At 44.9% G+C, this 16,207-nt stretch overlaps 1 protein-coding gene across 1 annotated transcript in view; it reads left to right on the forward strand.

Moving 5' to 3' along the window:
• The first annotated feature begins 788 nt into the window (after positions 1-788).
• GCLM (glutamate-cysteine ligase modifier subunit) overlaps positions 789-16,207 on the forward strand; it is a 58,354-nt gene continuing 42,935 nt past the window's right edge. Inside the window, exon 1 of the mRNA XM_068239775.1 lies at positions 789-1,117. Coding sequence (XP_068095876.1) covers positions 1,001-1,117 — 117 coding nt within the window. The 5' untranslated portion in view covers positions 789-1,000. The remainder of the gene's footprint in view (positions 1,118-16,207) is intronic.

Consider the following 16,207-nt stretch of genomic DNA (forward strand, 5'->3'; position numbering starts at 1 on the left):
AGGGCACCTACACCTGGCTACCTATACTGAGGGCACAAAGACCTGGCTACCTATACTGAGGGCACAAACACCTGGCTACCTATACTGAGGGCACCAACACCTGGCTACCTATACTTGGGGCACCTATACCTGGCTACCTATACTGAGGGCACCAACACCTGGCTACCTATATTGGAGGCACCTACGCCTGGCTACCTCTACTAAGGGCACCAACACCTGGCTACCTATACTGGTGGCACCTACGCCTGGCTACCTATGGGGAAACCTACACCTTACTTCCTATACTGGGGCACCTATGCTTTGCTACCTATATTTAGGACACCTACAAATGAGATCCTATACTGAGAGCACCTATACCTGGTTACCTACCTGAGTCTGAGGGTGTTTTTTTTGGGGGGGGGACAGACAGCGGCTATAACATACGGTGCAAAGTGTGTGTGTGTATGTGTAGGATGAAGGGGGGGCACCAAAATCAGGTTTCGCTCAGGGCGCTGTGAAACCTAAGGCCGGTGTTCCGACGTATTAACCTACACGTCGAATTTGCCTACATCCACTGTCAAACGTATACCAGGAGGATTAGGGTTAGGGTTGGGGGAGGGGAAGGGATAGTAAAAGTCTATGGGATGTAGGTTAGTTCGACGTGAGCACCGGCCCTGACTACAGTATATTACGGTATATATCACAGAATAACCCCTAATGTAGATCAATAATGTAGGAAACACTCCCGGACACCAGGGGGCGCTGATCCGCTCCGGCATCGGCCAATCATAATAATAGCGGCGTGTAGTCTGGAGCCGCACATGTCACGGTGCCGGGGTTGGCTCCGGTGATGATGAGTCACGGTTACGCAGCACTGTAGCTGGACTTGTGCCGAGTCATCCTGCAGCAGCTCTAATAGCTCCGCCGTACAGCCACTGATCAGACAGAGCACAGCCGCCGAGCGAGGAGGAGCTGCTCACACCGCTGCTGCATCATCACCAGTCACCTTCATCTGCAAGCCATGGGCACCCACCCCGCCAGCCTGCTGCACGCCGCGCACTCCCTCACCCTGCACACCGGAAACCTCATGGACTGGGGCCGCCTGAAGAAGAAGTGCGCGGTGGGCCCCGGAGAGGAGGTGAGACTGTCGCGCATCTTCTTGTCACCTGTCACACACAGATATGTATACTGTGATCATGGGAAAAGGTTCATTGCAACATGTGATCAGTATTGCAACCTAGTTACTATTTTACCATTCTTGTCATTGCTTTTGTGTATTTAGTATGATGTATTACAAAGTACATTGCTCCAAAGAGTGCATTTATCTGTTCACATCACCTGTTTGTCCTTCAGAAGAGGCTCACAATCTGTGCATTATTCAACGATCACTTGATTTTGTTTTCAATCGATATTAACGTAAACCTGAGACCAAGAAAGCAAAAGGATTTATACTTACCTCACACTGGGTGATTTTTCAGCGTTTTGCTGATCACCAGAAATCAGCGAAATGCTGCTGCTAATGCAAGTCAATGGTAGTGTTCACGCTGTAGCAATCGCCAGTGATTAGCGATTTGCTGATTGTACATGCAGCATTTTTGGAGTAATTTTGGAGCAATTGCATTTCAATTTTATAGAATCACAAAACACAATCACTCCTGAATCGCTTTCCTGTACAGTGAAAAAACAGACTTCTGGCGATCAGCAAAACGCTACCAAAGGGCCCCGTGTGATCTAGCCCTAAGGCCTCCACTTGCCCCCTGTAGTCTGTCTGCTCCCTCGTATTCTTTTTGGGCCCTTCTGCTGCGCCGCTGTGAGGCCCATTGTGGGCCACTTCACTTGCAGTCTTGGCTGGGCGCACCCACTCGGATTGCACTTATGTGGTCAGGAGCGTTCTGTGCTGCCGCAGTTGCATTCTTAAACTGCATGCTCAGAACACTCCTAGCAACAGGTGTGTGATCAGGGATATGTGTGGCCCGGACCGTGCATGCGCAGGGGCCCGCGACTCAGCCAAATTAACAGATCTGACAGGGCTGAGTGACAACAATTAGCGGTATAATCTCCTCATCGACTTTGCGATTGATCAGAAACGATTGTTCGGTTCCACCAACGGAGGGCAAAATAAACAATCGGGCAAATAAAATGATTCAAAATTTGCATTAACGTAAATTGGCACAGAAAACATCGCTTTATCGATCGGGAGATTGTACCACCTTAAAGAGACTCTGTAACAACAAAAACCTCCCCTGGGGGGTACTCACCTCGGGTGGGGGAAGCCTCCGGATCCTAATGAGGCTTCCCACGCCGTCCTCTGTCCCACGGGGGTCTCGCCGCAGCCGTCCGAACAGCCGGCGACTGTGCCGACTGTCAGTTCAATATTTACTTTTGCTGGCTCCAGCGGGGGCGCTGTGGCGACTTTCGGCACGGAAATAGACGGAAATACCCGATCTCCGTCGGGTCCGCTCTACTGCGCAGGCGCCGGAAACTTGCGCCCGCGCAGTAGAGCAGACCCGACGGCGATCGGGTATTTCCGCCTACTTCGACGCCGAGAGGCATCAGAGCGCCTGCGCAGGAGCCAGGAAGGTAAATATTGCGTCACGGCTGTACGGAGGGCTACAGCGAGACCCCCGAGGGACGCAGGACGGCGTGGGAAGCCTCATTAGGATCCTGAGGCTTCCCCCACCCGAGGTGGGTACCCCCCCAGGGGCCGTTTTGTCGTTACAGTTCCTCTTTAACTACAATTTACATATTTGCTCAATTCTGTACTGTATTCTATGTGCAACTACCAATTCTTGTCTATTTATTTTTACTATTATCTTCTTGAGGTCTTATTACAACTGTTGCTTTTGAGCATTATTTAGTACATTACAAAGATGGGGGAGACCGCTACACTCACACAATTGCCCAAATGGGAGCAGGGAGTTCCAAAGCCAAAAATCCAAAGGTAATGATAAAAAATCCCCACAGGCCTAACTATGAATATCGGAGTATTCTACTTGAACACGTGCTGCTCAGTATTTGTATTGCCAAAAGAAGCATTTACATAAGACATTATGGGCGGCAGCACAATCTGTCACAGGACACATGCCTGCTCCTGTCACACCCACTTGTCTGCATTTAACCAGGTGACTGCTGGGATACTAACCCCTCTCCCCTCTGATAGGTGTAAAGAGTGTGGCCCATGGCTATTCTGCAGAAAAACAGTTTCAGGGCTGGAACCCACAGGAGCGCTTTTGGCAGCGTTTTGGCAGCACTGCGATACGCTAGCAGTTTGCCAAAACGCTGGGCTAATATTAATGGATGGGGCAACTTCCACAGGAGCGTTTGCGTTTCTTAGAAACGCAAACGCAGGACGTGCAGCATTTTGGGAGCGTTAGCGCTTCAACGTAAAGTATTGAACCGCTAGCGGAAACGCTCAGCAAAACCTAAACTGAGCGGTTTTGCTAGCGTTTTGCGGTTCAGCACACTGTAACAAAATGAAAAATAATTCACAGGACCAATCAGGATAAAAACCGCAAAACGCAAAAAGCTGGGCAAAAAAATACAATGTTGCAAAACACGGCCAAAAACGCGCATGAATCCGCTTGCGAACCGCTCAGACAAAACGCTAGCGGTTTGCGTTTGCAGATTTCAGTGGCTTCCAGGCCTCACACCTCCTTCAGTAGAGTGCATGATGAGCTTTATGTAATGTTTAACAGCTTAGTTTCCAACATAACTTGCAAAGTCTGATAATGCCAATTCCATTTGCCATATTTTTTGAACTATTGCTAATGGTAGCAAACAGACACGTCGCTGTGTGACATAATCTACACATAGTTTACTTTGTATGGATAGTCTATATTTTATGGTTTAGTACATGGCTTATTAGTTTTTTTTAGAGGAATTGATTGTTTTTCTGCACGTTAGACAGGAAATGTAAATAGCACAGTGATCAATTAATAGATATGGTTAAAGTTGCCTGGCAGCCCTGCTTTATTGAAACCACTGACCACTCCAGGCACCCAAAATTGCTCCGATTCCGACTCCCACAGCCCTGCTTTAATACAAGCGATTTATACAACAATTGTTATTTATATAGTATGGTAGTAAAAGTGGTGCCAAACGCTCTGTACCGCGATTGAAATGCGACTTTGCAACAATCCTATATTTTGTCTTGCAGCCCAAACGTTCCAGAAATGTTGCATGTGGCATTTTCAGTCAATTGCTACTGTCCTCCATTGACTTTCATTTTCTAGGGATTGAAAAACTTTGTTGAAAACTCTCTAGTGTGCCCCAGCCCTAAGGTTTTAGCTGCATAGTCTGCAGCACTGTCAAATTCTGGTGCGTCTATACTTCCTAGTACTGAAATATGACTATAGCCATGCTTCATGCTAATCTGATCACATTCCAGCTTCTACATTGACGTATAGTATAGTGTAGTGAGTGCATAGGGGATAATGCATGTACCCACCACACCCCTCCTACAGACCTGGCTATACTAGCTAACTCAGAGGTTGGATTATTTGAGGGGGACGTGGCAACTGCCCTTGATTGATCAACTCCAGTACCAGGAAGTGCAGATGTAACAGAGCCTGACAGGGCTTATTGCATCCTTAGGGGCCGATACATGAAGCTGCGCTGCTATAGCAGCACGAGCTCCATGACCAGCACCGCAACCTAAATCCAGGGATGCACGCTACGCTTGTTCTTGCAGCGTACTTTCCTTAGTTACGCGTGCTGCTTTCAAAACAACGTGTGTTTCTTTAAATGCCGGCCTCTGCTATGCTAATTAACATAGTTATTATGTAGTTAACATAGTAGCGGCCGTGCTACTGAAGTATCGCAGTCATGAGACTTCACAGCAGCAGGTCGCGGTGCTGGTCATGGAGCTTGCGCTGCTATAGCAGCACAGCTTTGTGAATCAGCCCCTTAATTTTTGTTGTGGTGCATGCCGGCCAGGAGTATTCTGTGCGTGCACATTTCAGAAAGTTTTGTACGGCTGTTGTGCACAGCCATAGAAGAGCCTGATCGAAGAGGCGCAACAGACCATGCGCTGTAGTTTCACATTTTTAAGAGGGGGGGGGGTGCAAGGAAGAGTGGGGGGGGGCTATAAGAAGCCCCTAGAATGGGTAAATACTATTGTTTGGATTCCCCCTTTTTTTTTTTTTTCTTTAATTTTTTTTTTTTTTTTTATTTATTTATTTATTGGGGGGGGGGGGGGGGTGGAGTGGACTTGGGTGTCTGGACACCCAGGAAGTTGGCCTTGCTAAAAAGAAAATTTATTCTTTAATGTCCTTTCTGTTGTGTAAGTGAGGATAAGTGTCGCCTATACAGAGAAGTTACTTTCACTTTTTCCTTCCTCTGTCAGGATGACTTGCTGTTTCACACTTAACCATTTTTATATTCGTCTAGCATGTACAGTGTTTGCTTTTTCCAGGCCACCTGACAATGTTATGTACGCCTCTTAATGTTATTTAAAGCCAAACTCTACTAGTACATTTTGCCTGTGTTCTAAGCTAGCAGGGCTGGTGTTCTCAAATGAGCTGATTTCTCGAGCTAGATTCCCAGAATTTGTTTGTGGTCACTCCTAATGTCTAAGCCAGTGGGAGACATGGTTTATCTATATCCATCTAATATACTAATAGGCAGTTGTAATCAGGGCTGTGGTGTCGCAGTTGGAGTCACGGAGTCGGAGCAAATTTGGGTACCTGGAGTCGGTGGTTTCATAAACTGAGGAGTGGGAGTTGGAGTCGGATGATTTTTGTTTTAAACTACGGAACCATTTTGGGTGCCTGGAGTCAGTCACTGGTTTCACAAAATGAGGAGTAGGAGTTGGGGTCGGATGATTTTTGTACCGCCTCCACAGACCTGGTTGTAATATGCATGGCGTGGACGCAGTGCTGCGGGTGTATTACAACTGCCGACTACTATGCTTGTGGGGGAGGGGGGGCACACAAACACTTGGTGGCTGATTCTTGCAAATAATCGGGATTGCTGGTTAACACTATTACACTATCACTACTGAGCTGTAAGGCATGGGAAGACAACCTGGTAATGGAGGCTAGAGCTGATGTATCCCTATGGGATCATTCAATTTCTCATTGTTGCTTTTGCAATTTTCATAAATGGCAAACGTTCTGCATGCAGCGTTTGGGGCGATTGCCATGTGACTCATTCTATTGAATGAGAGACGCAATGCAAATCGGGGCAAAATAGCAATTTGCGTTCTGAGTGGGAACCTGCCCTCAGGGTCTTTGGCCAAAGGTATCAGAGGCAAAGGATCAGCAGGACAGCTAGGCAACTTGCATTATTTTAAAGGAATTGAATTCCCTTTTAAGTGAATTTTACTTGCAGTGGCATTTGCCTGTCTCATGGTCATCCCATGGTAATTTCTATTTGGGAAACTACCATGATAAATTGATGTCACACTATTGCATCACAAAATATTGAGGTCCAATGCATGACAATAACAATACAGTATTTTTTTCCTGATCTTTACAAATGATAGTGTGAATATGGCCTAAGAATTAAAGAGAACATGTCAACTTTTAAAGACCATAAGGCCTGGGACCCACTGAAATTCCTGGTGTTAAAATTGGAAGCGCCGATTTTGTTTTGTTTTTTTTCTGTTTGTTTTTGTTCTTACCCCTTTCCCTCTGTGAATAAATTTTTATTATACCTACCATAGGTCTTGGTGTCTGACTTCTGCCTAGCCCCTCCCCCTAGCACCAAGAGGTCATAGGTGCTTCTCTAGCTCCAATCAGAGACTTGTCTGTGTAACTTTTTTATTTTTAGGGGGCGGGGCTACAGTCATGTGATGGCAGCAGACTAGAATCCTCTTTACACTTTCTGTAAATTAAGTGTCTGGTGGTTGCTGGCATATGGACTCAAAATTGTAAACTTATCTCAGACGTTTTAAATGGATATTTTCAAAAGCACTCATAAGCAGTTTTACTAGGCAGCAAGATGTAACATTTTATAGACCCAGAACTTTATTAAAAATATTGCTTTGAGAACTAAAATACTTTGGAGGTCGCAATTTTGATCTCGTCGAAAGTAGCTTAGATGATGTTTTGTAAAAAACGATTTAAAGTGACACTGGGGCGGAAAAAAGTCTCATATTTTTAATTTCAATTATAGCGGGGTTTTTTTGTTTGTTTTTTACGTTGCATCATTTTGTCATATGCAATTTACAAAATACACTCTATTTTAAACTATGAAACCGCTGAGCAAAGCTAGTGACCCTTTGAATTTCCCTGCAGTAAAACCTTATCTGAAACTGTGTCTCTCTGTTTATTTGATGTATAATTGCTTCAGAAACCAGCACTGCAGGGGACCCAAGTTGGGTAGGAGAGCTCAGAGAAGCTCTTTTGCATAGCTAAAAGGGGAAGTTTCTTAACTCTTACCATACTACACGAGTAGATGCGGCCGCGATGCTCCTTATCAATCTTGATAAGATCCGACAGGATGGATCTCCACACCGCTGATTCCCTGCTCGCTCCCCGCGAGGGGGCAATGGCAGGGAATCGAGCGGAAGGTAAGCAGCGCCGGCATAGACTAGCGGGGAATCGAATGCGGCGCGGAGAGCGGGGACGCGGCGGGCACGCGAAGAGGCGATCCGGCGGCTAATCGAGCCGCCGGATCGCTGCAACATCTTAGTGTAGTTGGGGCTTTAGTGTACTACACATACAATTCATTATCTCATGAAGTTTATTTTCACTTCAGATTCCCTTTAAATGCTGATATTATGGGGAAGTATATAATGTAGCTGCATCACAATAAATATCAATTTATTTCAGTAATTCACTTCAAGAAATGAAACTCCCAATAGATTCATTACACACATATTGATATATTTCAAATGTTTCTTGTAATTTTGCAGATTCAGAATATTAGACTATTCCAGAATACCAATGGAAAAAAGATTTAATACAGAAATGTTGACCTTCTGAAACCTTTGTCCATGTATGCACTGAATACTTGGTCAGAGCTCCTTTTGAATGCATTACTGCATTAGCATGGCATGGAGGTGATCAGCCTATGGCACTGCTGAAGTGTCATGGAGTCCCAGAATGCTGTGATGGCACAGTCTGCATTTCTGGGTCTGGTATTTCTCATTGTCCTCTTGATAATACCCTATAGATTCTCTAGATTTAGGTCAGGCGAGTTTGCTGGCCAATGAAGCACAGTGATGGTTAAAACCAGGTCTTGGTACTTTCAGTGTGGACAGGAGTGATGTCCTGTTCTAAAATTGGCATTTCCATAAAGCTTATCAGTAGACAGAAGCAGTAAGTGCTCTAAACATTTCCTGGAAGAAGGCTGTGTTCACTAGACTTGATAAAACATAGTGGACTAACACCAGCAGATGACACCGGTCCCCAAATCACCACTGACTGTAGACCCTTCACACTATACATTAGGCTTCATGGATTCTATACCTCTCCACTCTCTCTAGGCTTTGGGACCTTGAATTCCAAATTAAATGCTACATTTATTTTAATTCGGAAAGAGGACTTTGGAACATTGTGCAACAGTCCATCCCATTTTATTATTGAGCCCAGGTAAAATGCTTCTTGCTGTCTCTTGTTCGGGAGTGGCATGACACAAGGTGTAGCCCAGGTGCATCTGCGTGTGGTCAAATTTTGAAGTCCACTACTTGTGAATCTTCCTCCACTGTGCTTCACAATCCTCTCAAGGCTGTGGGACTTGCATTTAAGGCCTGGTGCACACCAGATGAGTTTTTCTGAGACAATGTTCCCATCCCATCTCATCTCTTTTCTCCCCGTGCCTCTTTTGTCCACCTCTATTCCCCCTGTGCCTCTTTTATCCCCCTTTGTTACCTCTTGTCCCCTTCTGTCTCAGCTCATCCCCCTGCCCTAGCCAGGTATAGGTGCCCCCAGTATAAGTAGCCAGCTATAGGTTCCCCCAGTATAAGTAGCCAGCTATAGGTGGTGCCTCAGTGTAGGTAGCCTGGTGTATATGCCCAGTATAGGTAGCCTGGTATGGGTGGTGCACCAGTTTAGGTTAGCCAGGTACAGGCTCCCCAGTATAAGTAGCCAAGTATAGGTGATGCCCCAGTTTAGGTAGCCAGGTATAGGTGGTGCCTCAGAATAAGGCCTGGTGCACACCAGAGGAGTTTTTCTGAGCGTTTTGAGTTTTTGAAACCTCCTGCTAATGTTATCATATTATCATATGAGTCTATGCACACTGGAGCGATGAGGTTTTGTAAAAAAAAACAACCCATAGCATTACATTGGGAAGAGCTATTGAAACCTCTAGCATTTGGGGAGCTTTTCTGGTGTGTCTCAGCCCTAAATGTGAATGAGCTCATTGATTAACATGGGTTGTCGCATCTAATGTGATTTCCTGAAGTGTGAACTCTGCCTAAGGGCCTTTTTCCACTACACTGCGATTTGTTTCTAATCGCAAGGTACATTAAACTATTGGAAACTGCAGCCGCAATTTCCATTAGTGCCATCCGATTGCGATGCGATTTTGGTCAAAGCGCAATCGTCATCCTGCCGTGTTTTGTATGCGATTGAGCTGTACTATGAGTATAGTAGCTCAATCGCATGGTGAAAATTGAAACATTTCATAGTGGAACAGTGCCCTTACTGCAACTGACCAGACTGGATTTGGGGTATCTCTGGTAGTGTGTGTGTGTAGTGTAGTATGGACGAGGGTTGGGGAATACACTTGTATTGAATGGGGAAGGGTTTGTAAAAAAATATAGAAATGGGCTTTAAAGTAAAACTGAAGCAATTCTCCGCCTATGGCAAGGGAAGGCTCTGGATCCTATTGAGTCTTCTTGTTCTCTAATTCCAGAGCCGTTGTGTCTCATTGTATATATTCATCCAGCTGGTCATCTATGCCTTTAGGGACCCTCTGAAGCACTCGTGTCTCCTAGTGCTCCCAAAGGCTTCATGCTGCTCAGTACTTGTGTCCCCAAGTGCTCCGGAAAACAAGGGCTTCTAAAGCCTTCCGAGTGCTCTTGGAGGTGGCGTAACGTAAAGGTTTAATAGGATCCAGAGCCTTCCCTCTCCATGTCAGAATTTATTTATTTTGTATTAGGCTTCAAATTGAACAGTACTGGGCTATATTATGTCTGGGGACTTTCCTTTCTGTGACGTGATTTCCTGTCGCTATAAGCTCACTCAGATCAGTCAAATGAATGTGTATGCTATTGCTTAGACTGGGGTTCGTACTTGCAGAAAAAATGGCTCGTTTTCTGCATCAGAGGGCAGCGGATACACATATATGCGCAATGCAATGGAAACTCTCTGCACGAGGTTCACACTCAGAACATTGACAGCGCATCCAATGTCATCATGCAGGGCAGTAATCTGATAGTGTGAGCCCAACCTTACTGTTCCCTCCAGAGACATTTTTTTGTAAAAATTCTGCTTTTCCTTAGTAAGGATTTGGATAGTAAAACCTTTTGAGGAGTTTCTTCTGCTGATACTGACTCGATTAATATTTGAGTAGCAGAATGTTTGCATTGTCTATAGTGTACCTTTCAGATGAGAGGTATGGATATTCAATGTAAGAAGCTGCTCGTTTCACCCTTGGCTTGCAGTCAAGCTTTCACAGCAACTACAAGTACAATCATGTTTGGTACAGGAAAAGTGTGCAGTCACGATGATGCTGAATGATCTCCAAAGCTGTGTAATCTGTTACTGAGGTGAAAGGACATTGTTGGCCTGCTAGTTTTGGTTTTGTAACTAGGAGGATTAGAAGACAATGGAATTAAGAGCTTTCTGTATAGAAGGAATTTGCTCTTGTTTGGAACATGTAGTGCAAATGTGTTCTCTTAGTTTATTCTGGATAGCAGATAGGTGTGTTCTCATTAGTTATTCTGTAATGCAGGTGTATGGGCATTATCTGTATATATGATACTGTAATTTACAAAGGTGGCTGGTCATTCTGATTCCCCTAACAGGGCTGTGGAAACGGTGTAAAAATCCGACGACAATCGACTCCAACTCCAGGTACCCAAAATCACTCAACTCCGACTCCTACTCCACAGCCCTTGCATGGCTATGGAGTGGGTAGAAAAATCATCCGACTTCTCAGTTTATGAAACCTCTAACTCCAGGTACTCCAAAATTGCTCCCAACTCCACAGCCCTGCCTAACAATATTCACTTTTGGTGGTCTTCAAGACCATTTACAGTTACTGATATGTTTTTATGATCCAAAACTGTAAAGACCTGTATACATGCTCAATAAATGTCTCCCAGTGTGGATTGAGATGACAATAACAATATTTTTATAGCGCTTTTCTCCCTGGGGACTCAAAGTGCTGTGACCCTGCATTATGCAGTCTCAAAGGCTAGGGAAAAGAGGTGAGTTATTAGTCTTTTTTTTTAAAGCTGCCTAGAGAAGGAGCCTCTTGTATTGATTGTGGAAGTGTTCCATAGAGTAGGGGCTGCATAGGAAAAGGCCCGAGCACCAAATGTTAGGTGTATAGTGGGAATAATCAGCTTCATCTTGTTGGCAGAGCGGAGGGTGCGTGGAGGGGCATAAAGTTCCAATAGATCCGCTATGTATTTGGGTTCCATGTGGTTTAGAGCCTTGAATGTCAGCAGGCAGATCTTAAAATCTGTCTCCATTTTACTGGAAGCAGTAAAGTGTTGTACCGTGTTAGCCATGAGTAAAAGCAAGAAGTTTTGAATCAGGATGATACCATTTATTGGCTAACTTAGAGATGGATAAACAGTGAGCTTTCGACTTATAAAAAGCCTTCGTCGGACTGGTTCCTGACCAGAACTGAAAAACACAGCTTATATACACTGACATACAGAGGAGAAACATTCTTTAGCAAACATAAATGTAATTAGATGCCTTAACTGTTACTGAGGAGGCTTTCCCAGGCATCCTATCTAAATTGATACGATCAATAGAATCCTCAACATGACATAAAGCAGACTCTGGTGATGAAGAGACATCGTAAATTCCGAATTCAAATTGTAACTGGCCTGGTTACATGCACCATTAATTCTAAGCTTTAAGCAGGCCATACACTGGCTCGATTCACGGCCGTTTCGACAGCAGATCCGATCCTGGGATCGAATCTGCTGCCAATCGCTTGCGCTAAACGCACCCGCCGATCCGATTCCCTCCCGAAATCGGATCGGTCCGTCCGCGCCGTGCGGGAAATTACCCTCGATCGCCCGGCGGTAGGAGCGCGTCGCTTGCGGCGTACGATTCGGGCCCGATCCGAGCATGTATACATTACCTGAAGCTGGCTCCGGGGTCCTCTTCTCCTCGCTGCACCGCATTTCCGCATGTCCCAGTGTACGCTTATACTTCCTGTGTCACTCCGGTGACCAGGAAGTTGAAATAGAGGGCGCTCTATTTGAACTTCCTGGTCACGGAGTAACACAGGAAGCGCCGGGATGGAGCAAGAACAGCGGTGCAGTGCGGAGAAGACGCCCGGGAGCCAGCCTCAGGTAATGTATACGGGGGGGGGGGGGGGCAGGCGGCAGGAGCAGCTGAACAGATTGTGAATCGATTTCAGCCTGAAACCGATCACAATCTGTTTGCAGTAAAGGCAGCCATACGATCCCTATCTGATCAGATAGGGATCTGTCAGCTGGTCGATCTAATGGCACATCGACCAGTGTATGGCCACCTTAAGAGAATTGTGGCATCTAAAGCCAGCACCTGAAAGCAAATAAAATGAATAGTGACAGTGAATTCCATCTTACACAGCATATGGCACAAAAATGAATGAAAAGATAGAAAAATTAAAATTAAAAGAACTGTGGCATTTAAAACCCATCGTACCAGCACAAGAAGTTGGAGTCCTTGTTTAAACCATCTTGTACAGTTTTGAACCAATGTATAAACTTAGTTTCTTGTGTTAGTCTCATGTTTCCCGATTTGAAGCCACCCATTAATACAGTGACGCGAAAATCGCTTAAACTGTGTCTAGGTAAACAAAAGTGTGTTGGTATTGGGAGATCAGTATAATTTGTAAAATCCTTTTTCCTGCTGTTAATAGTGGATCTGTGGTGTGTCATGCGATCCCGCAGTGGTTGACTTGTTTCTCCCACATAAATTCCTTTGGGGCATTTTGCACACATGATCAGGTATACCACATTAGATGAGTCGCAGGAAAAGGTGCCTTGTACTTTGTATTCCTGTTGTGTACCCGGTATTAGTATCCTGTCAGTGGAATGGATGTATTCACAGGTCCCACATGTTTTCCCTCGGCAGGGGAATGTTCCATTCTGTTCTTGCCTATTTAAGGCACTCCTCACTATCATCTGCTTAAGATTGGGTGGCTGTCGGAACGCAAGGAGGGGAGGTTCAGGGAATATCTTTTTCAGTCTCTGATCCTTGTGTAGAACAGGATGAAGTTCTTTTGCAATCTTCCTTAAGATTTCCAAGCGTGGGTTGTAGGTTACTACCAGTGGGACACGGCTCTCTTCCTGGCTCTGCTTGTACTCCAGGAGCTGAGTCCTAGGGATGTTGTTAGCTTTCCTGATTTGGGTCTCAGCCATTAGAGGATTGTATCCCTGTTTTATGAAATTCTTCTTCAGGTAACCCAGGTGTTTGTCTTTGTCATCCTTGTCAGAACAGATCCGATTGCATCTTATTGCCTGGCTGTAAATTATGGAATTCTTTATATGTTTGGGGTGGAAACTGTCATACCTGAGGTATGTGGGACGATCCGTCGGTTTGCGGTACATGGACGTTTTGTAAGCTGTTCTCTCTGATGTATATGGTGGTGTCAAGAAAGTTAATCTCCTTGTGAGAGTAGCTCAATATCAGTTTGATTGTGGGATGGAAAGCATTGAAGTTCCTGTGAAATTGGACAAGATCCTCCTCACTTGCAGACCAGATGATCAAGATGTCGTCGATAAAACGGAAGTAGGCCATGGGTTTTATATGACAAGTATTCAGGTATTCTTCAATCTTTGCCATGAAGAGATTTGCGTACTGCGGTGCAAACCGTGAGCCCATTGCCACTCCCATTTGCTGCAAATAGAGGTCCTCCCCAAAAGTGAAATAATTGTGTGTGAGAACGAATCTCATTAGTCCAGCAATTGAGTTTATAGGTGTGCCCAAACCTTGAAGATATTTGCGACAGGCCGCAATTCCATCATTGTGGGGAATGTTGGTGTACAGAGACTCTACATCCATAGTGGCAAGAATGGTGCCTTCAGGCACTGGGCCAATGGCTGCCAGTTGGTTCAGGAGGTGTGTAGTATCCTGTATGTAGCTGGGTCTTTTACAGACTAGAGGCTTCAAAATGTTTTCCAACCACCCTGAGATATTCTCTGTGAGAGTTCCATTCCCTGAGATTATGGGCCTGCCTGGGTTCCCCTCTTTGTGGACTTTGGGAAGCATGTAAAAGCAGGCGGTTCTCGGCTTTTCCGGGATAAGAGTCTGTACATGAAGCCTGGTGTTTACGGGCAATTTCTTTACCATCCTATTGAGTGCCATCCTGTACCTTTTTTGTTGGGTCCTCCTGTAATTTGGTATAGTGCATGGTGTTAGACAACTGTCTTTGTGCCTCCTGGATATAGTCACCGGTGTTCATGATGACTATGGCACCCCCTTTATCCGCTGGCTTAATAATAATGTCCTTATTCTCCTTAAGGGATGTGATAGCTTGTTGCTCTTGCAATGTTATGTTATGAGCCAGTGTTTTTCTTTTATTCAGAACCCTGTCAGATTTGGCGTCTAAATTTGTTGATGTATTTGTCCAGGGTAGGATTTTTTCCAGCTGCAGGGGTCCATCCGCGTTTTTTTGTGGATCTGGTGTGTGTTGGCTCATTATCAGTAGTGTTGCAAGATTCCTTGTCATAGTAGTGTTCCTTGAGACGTAGCTTCCTGAAGAATTGTTCCATATCACCACAGAGTGCAATCTTGTCTATGGGCTTTGCAGGGCAAAATGACAGGCCTTTGGACAGTACTGCCATTTCAGCTTCAGTGGCCTGATAAGAGGAAAGGTTAATGACACCTGTGGGTTGCTCTTTCTCTGCTGCTGCGGTATCCAAGTGTCCACTCTTTATTTTGAGTCTCTGAAGTTTTTTTTCTTCTTGTTTTTAATTAAGATCCTCTGCAATTTCCTATAAAAGGTCTGTAGCTGTTCCCATGCTCCTGTGGGGTCATCAGTTAAAGATGATGATTTCAGACTTTGTATATGGTCCTTCACAATCCTCTTCAGGTTATAGCAGATTTTTATTAGGTTGTTTCGTACTCTCTCCGAGCTCCTCCTGCAGATTTGTTCTGCAAACCTGCTATTGTATGTATGCAGGGTGGGATTCTGTATCCTCAGTCCTTGTGGTATAAGGTTCTCCTTTTTGCATGTAGTCAAGAAAAAGATGTCGCTGTCCAGTTGTGCAAGTTTCTTTAGGTCTTTTTTCAGTTCCAGGAATGTGCGGTACATTGCGGTATCTTTCAGCATAGTAGAAGCAGTAAAGTGTTGTACCGTGTTAGCCATGAGTAAAAGCAAGAAGTTTTGAATCAGGATGATACCATTTATTGGCTAACTTAGAGATGGATAAACAGTGAGCTTTCGACTTATAAAAAGCCTTCGTCGGACTGGTTCCTGACCAGAACTGAAAAACACAGCTTATATACACTGACTTACAGAGGAGAAACATTCTTTAGCAAACATAAATGTAATTAGATGCCTTAACTGTTACTTATGAGGCTTTCCCAGGCATCCTATCTAAATTGATAAGATCAATAGAATCCTCAACATGACATAAAGCAGACTCTGGTGATGAAGAGACATCGTAAATTCCGAATTCAAATTGTAACTGGCCTGGTTACATGCACCATTAATTCTAAGCTTAAGAGAATTGTGGCATTTAAAGCCAGCACCTGAAAGCATTTTACCATTTTACTGGCAACCAGTGAAGAGTTTGCAGTACTGGGGTGATGTGTGAGCTGCGGGGGGGCATTGGCTAGGAGTCTGGCTGCAGCATTCTGTACTAGCTGTAAGGGGCGCAGAACCTTATCTGTAGATCCGAAGAACAGGGCATTGCAGTAGTCCAGGCGGGAGGATACAAATGCATAAACCAGGGCAGGTAGGTCTTCAGCTGGGATAAGGTGTTTGATTTTTCGCTGTATTTCTTAGATGGAAGACTTGACGACAGCTGATACCTACTGTCTGAGTTTTAGATTTCCATCCAGGATCACCCCAAGGTTTCGCACAGTCTTTATACTGTACAGTATCTCCCCCAATTGCTAGTTTGAGGTGGTGAGCGTTTAGAACTTTATCCATCATGTGT

The sequence above is a fragment of the Hyperolius riggenbachi genome, chromosome 6 (assembly GCF_040937935.1).
Source record: "Hyperolius riggenbachi isolate aHypRig1 chromosome 6, aHypRig1.pri, whole genome shotgun sequence".
Taxonomy (NCBI): Eukaryota; Metazoa; Chordata; class Amphibia; order Anura; family Hyperoliidae; genus Hyperolius; species Hyperolius riggenbachi.